Here is a 4,282-nt window from a genome sequence, read left to right as displayed (position 1 = left end):
AATCCCACTTTATTACACCAATCAGTATTTTAATGCTACAAACTAACTCGAAGAAAACAAGATGCAAGATAGACACAGCCAAGAAGACAGGGCAGGAGCATTCAAGACCATCCCCAGCGAAGATGCAGAAACAAAACCTCCACATGTCAAAACAGTCGCTAGGATCTCACTAAGGTCTTAACTCTGGGTTCAGCAGCTCTAAGGCAGGCATGGTGCACAAGGGATAAGGGTGAGTCACACCACACTGAGGAATAGCTGTGGGTGCAGGACACTTCGGCACCAGGAAGCAGTGCCAGGAGGGGACACCTGGTGGACCACCTCAGAAGGGAAGGCAGAATTACCTCATGGACTCTTCAAGTGTCCCCCATGTTGACTCAAAGACAAGAAAAACCACCTGTCGCACCTGTAATGCCTTGTTGTTGCTTCCACAGATTCTAGGAAGATGGTTTTGCCCTGAGTTATACCACCGGTGGACCTGTCACAAGGGCAAAAGTGATGCTGCATATTTTAACGGGGAGGGCATGCACAACCCAGAAGCAGCAGTCAGGTTACAGGTGGAACCCCAGAGCTTCCGAAGCACCATCCTGCCTGAGCAACGACCACTCCACGGATCCCCCTCCAGGAGGACATGGAGCTCATTTGGTTCTCCAGGGCTGAGAAAGAGATGGACTCATTTCCTTTGGGGTTCAACGACATGACCTAGGGTGTCGAGGGGTCCCTTAGCCCTAATGCTCTGGTTGATCCAATAATTTTCTCACTAGAATGCACGCCGGGTTAAACAATGTTGGTGGGTAAGGAGGGAGTCCTGAGTGGTTTAATGCTCTGAGTAACAGCAGATTAATCCTAAGTATCCTTTCCTTGATGTAAGATTTTCTTCTCTTTCCTTTTCTTCTTCCTACTCTATCTTCAGCACCTAGAACAGAGCTTGGCATGTGCTAGGCACTCAACATTTGTTGAATGAACTCACTTCGTTGAAAACCTATCTATGAAAAGAGCTTTGAGCGGTACCCAGCGGTTTCCTTGATAGCTGATCGCCCTGCAGCGCCCCCCAGGGGCAGACAATTGGCTGCACCTACTGAAGAGCACAGATATTACCTAGTGGTTCCAGCTAATTAGACTTTCGGCACATGTTCTCAGCTAGAGCTCAGGGTGGTCCACCAACGGGCTTGGGGACGTGCAAACCATCACTCCGTCTGTCTGTGGGGGTCCTTCTTAGGGAAGATGCTCATCTATCCATTAGGTAACTAATTAGTCTCTTGAGACCGCATTGGTGGTTGGGGGGATTGGAAACTGCTCAGATTACGGTCACTGTACCAGGTCTGCCAAAGGTGATCTCACGATTAATTAATGATTGCCTGAGGTTACCATGCTCACACTACTGAGCCCCTGGAAAATGCCCGGAACCGCACCGTTAATACTGACGTACAGAAGCTCATTCCTCCGGAATATCCGCAATTTTGCGGTCTGGTTTTTAGCTGCTTCGGGCTTTGTTCAACTTATCGATAACCCTGGAGAAGCTGGGGAGCGGTACGGACCCCACGGAGAACCCATGCCTAGCTGCGCAAGCACTCTAACCTGTAGCTAGCTAGCTCGCTCGCTCGCTCCTTGGCACCCGCCAGGCCCCCAGCCGCTCCCATCGCCCAAATCCTTTCAAACAAGGTTCCCTCCTGCCACCTGCCGGCCCATTAGGGTCTACGCCTCGGGCTCGGCGCCACTGCGCAACTCACGCGGAGCCGCCCCCGCCTCCCTACTGCACATGCCCGGCAGAAGTCCGGGCGCGCAACTTTGCAGAACCTCTCCGCCCCGTTTGTCTTCGCCTCAGTCTCCTCTTTCCTCTCCCAGGCGAGAGGACCAGCGGAGGCACCTCTCCCCGAGTCTTAGGCTGCAGAGTCTAAGACTTAGAGAGAGGAGCCTGGGAGGAGATAGACTTTTTCTCCCCTTTTCCCATCCCTTCTTTTTGCCCAGAGAGGCAAATAGAGGCGCGGAGCTTTAGAAAGTTGAGTGGTCAAGAAGGTAGGTGCTTCGTTTTTCTCCTCGCGCCGAGGTGGGGCTGGGACCTCCGGACCCAGCTTCTTAACCTCGCGAGGAGCACCTTTTCCGGCTCTAGCAGCCGATGCTCTTCGGAGCTGCTCTCTGCAGAGCCAGAGGGTGGGTCGGATTCGCCGAGTGTGTGTGAGGATGGATCGCAGATCCCGAGCTCAGCAAGGGCGCCGAGCTCGCCACAGTTACAACGATCTGTGCCCACCCCTAGGCCGCCGGGCAGCCACCGCACTCCTCTGGCTCTCCTGCTCCATTGCTCTCCTTCGCGCCCTTGCCACCTCCAGCGCCCGCGCCCAGCAGCGCGCGGCTGCCCAGCGCCGGAGCTTCCTTAACGCCCACCACCGCTCCGCCGCCCAGGTATTCCCCGAGCCCCCCGAATCCGACCACGAGCACGAGGAGGCAGACCTCGAGCTCTCCCTCCCCGAGTGCCTGGAGTACGAGGAAGAGTTCGACTACGAATCCGAGACCGAGTCTGAAATCGAGTCGGAGACCGACTTCCAGAGCGACCCTGAGACCGCCCCCACCACTGAGCCCGAGACCGAGCCCGAGGACGAGCGCGGCCCCGTGGTGGCCAAGCGCCGCACCTTCGACCAGTCTCTCACTGAGCGTCTCAACGCCCTGAGGTTGCAGAGCCCCGACGCCTCCCCGAGTCGCGCGCAGCCCAGCACTCGGGAGTCTGAGAGCCCCAGACAAGGGGAGGAGCCCGAGCCCGAGGACAAGGATCCGAGGGACCCCGAGGAGTCTGAGCAGCCAAAGGAGAAGAAGCAGCGACGGCGCCGCTGCAAGCCGAAGAAGCCCACCCGCCGCGACCCATCTCCGGAGTCTCCTTCCAAAAGGGGACCCATCCCCATCCGGCGTCACTAATGGAGGACGCGCCCCAGATTCTCCTTGTTTTCTTTGACCCAGGTTGGTGACCAACCGCTAAACTGGGGAGTCTGGGGTCGGTGCTGGAGCGGTGGGAGGAAGGGAGGGAGAAGCAAAGGCAGGTTAGAAGGAAGGCGGGAAGAGAGCGGGCTCAGCTAGTTAGCCCTGGAGGCGGGGGCGCAGGGCGAGCTAGGAAGAGCTCCGCGAATCTCCCCCGGGGCGCTGGCGGGCGCCCGGGTGGCCAAAGGCCTGTTGGCCAGAGGGGCGGCGGGGCGCTCCTCGCGCCCCTCTGGAGACAGCCTGAGGTCTCCGAGCTGGTGTCCAGGATGCACGACTGAATTCCGGGAGCACCCCAGGTTTCGAGCTGCACACCCAGAAGGCACGGGTAAGTACTTTGTTTTACGTGCTTTTTTCCCTCCTAGAGTAAGTAGTCTCAAACCAGTTGGCCTTGGCGGGTGCCCGAAACGTGGTTCGGAGGTGCTCGCGCCAACTTTCAGAAAGCAGAGCCGCCCGGCGGTAGCGACACTGTTGCAATGTGCGAATACTAACCAGGCTGGGATTGGGCGACAACTCCGGAGACTGCCGGCTCCCGGGGAAAGTTGCGCGCGCACGCGCGCGCCGCTTAAGACACTCGGAGCCTAGAGCCCAGGTCCCGTCGCTGTCAATTTGGAGCCGTCGGACCTCGGCGCCAGTGCCCCCCGCGGCTGCGCGCCGGTCCTGGCCGCCAACGCCCGTCTCCGCGCGCTTGCGGGGCCGGAGACCGCAGCAAAGAGCGTGCGCACCTGCCCGCACGCCCCAGAGCCGACCTCTAAGAGCCGGCCGGCGGTTCCCCACGAGTCACCGGTACTTGGAAGGCAGGCAGAGGAGGTACGGGAGTCTTGGGAGGTGCCCAAGGGGCTACCAGGGTTGGTGGCGTGGGCTTGGTCACGTCGGGGCATCGCCAGCCTTTTGGCGCAGCTAGTCTGGTGGCGGGGCGGGGTGCAGCTTGGCTGGAGAGGTCCCGGGCTGTTTGCTCAAGGGCCTGGGGATGTAAGAGAGGGGCCAAGAGGTCAGCGAGGTGGTCACGAGCGGAAAGGTAAAGCGGAACAAGGAACTAGCTGGAGAGGGAGTCGCGCCTATCACCAGGGAACCCTACAACGCGTCCCCAAAGAGCGCGGCACCCACCGAGCTGGGGAAAGGTGTTGGATCCGACGCAAGTCCTTGGGCGATCGGTCGAGAGGGGGCAGGAGCCGGCGGCTACGGCAGCCTTGAGGAGGGGAGGGGAGGGGAGGGGAGGGGAGGCTGCGCGCACCGGCCATTTTCAGCTCCGGTGGAGCTAAGTTTGGAATCTGTAACCTGGAGGCGAAGCTGCCCTGGTGTCGGAGCACAAAAACGGCCT

At 59.3% G+C, this 4,282-nt stretch overlaps 1 protein-coding gene across 1 annotated transcript; it reads left to right on the top strand.

Annotated features, from left to right (window-relative positions):
* Positions 1 to 1,655: 1,655 nt before the first annotated feature.
* LOC307198987 (neuroendocrine secretory protein 55-like) lies at positions 1,656 to 3,889 on the top strand. Its single transcript, XM_079946390.1, has one exon. The coding sequence runs from the start codon at positions 2,179 to 2,181 to the stop codon at positions 2,902 to 2,904; it is 726 nt and encodes a 241-aa protein (XP_079802516.1). The 5' UTR covers positions 1,656 to 2,178; the 3' UTR covers positions 2,905 to 3,889.
* Positions 3,890 to 4,282: the final 393 nt, after the last annotated feature.

Source organism: Stenella coeruleoalba (genome assembly GCF_951394435.1).
Source record: "Stenella coeruleoalba genome assembly, chromosome: 15".
Taxonomy (NCBI): domain Eukaryota; kingdom Metazoa; phylum Chordata; class Mammalia; order Artiodactyla; family Delphinidae; genus Stenella; species Stenella coeruleoalba.
Note: the sequence above shows the minus strand (reverse complement) of the source record. Positions and strands in the feature narration are given on the sequence as shown.

Excerpts from the sequence above, each read along its gene's own strand:
- LOC307198987 (XM_079946390.1), top strand. The coding sequence starts at position 2,179 with ATGGATCGCAGATCCCGAGCTCAGCAAGGGCGCCGAGCTCGCCACAGT.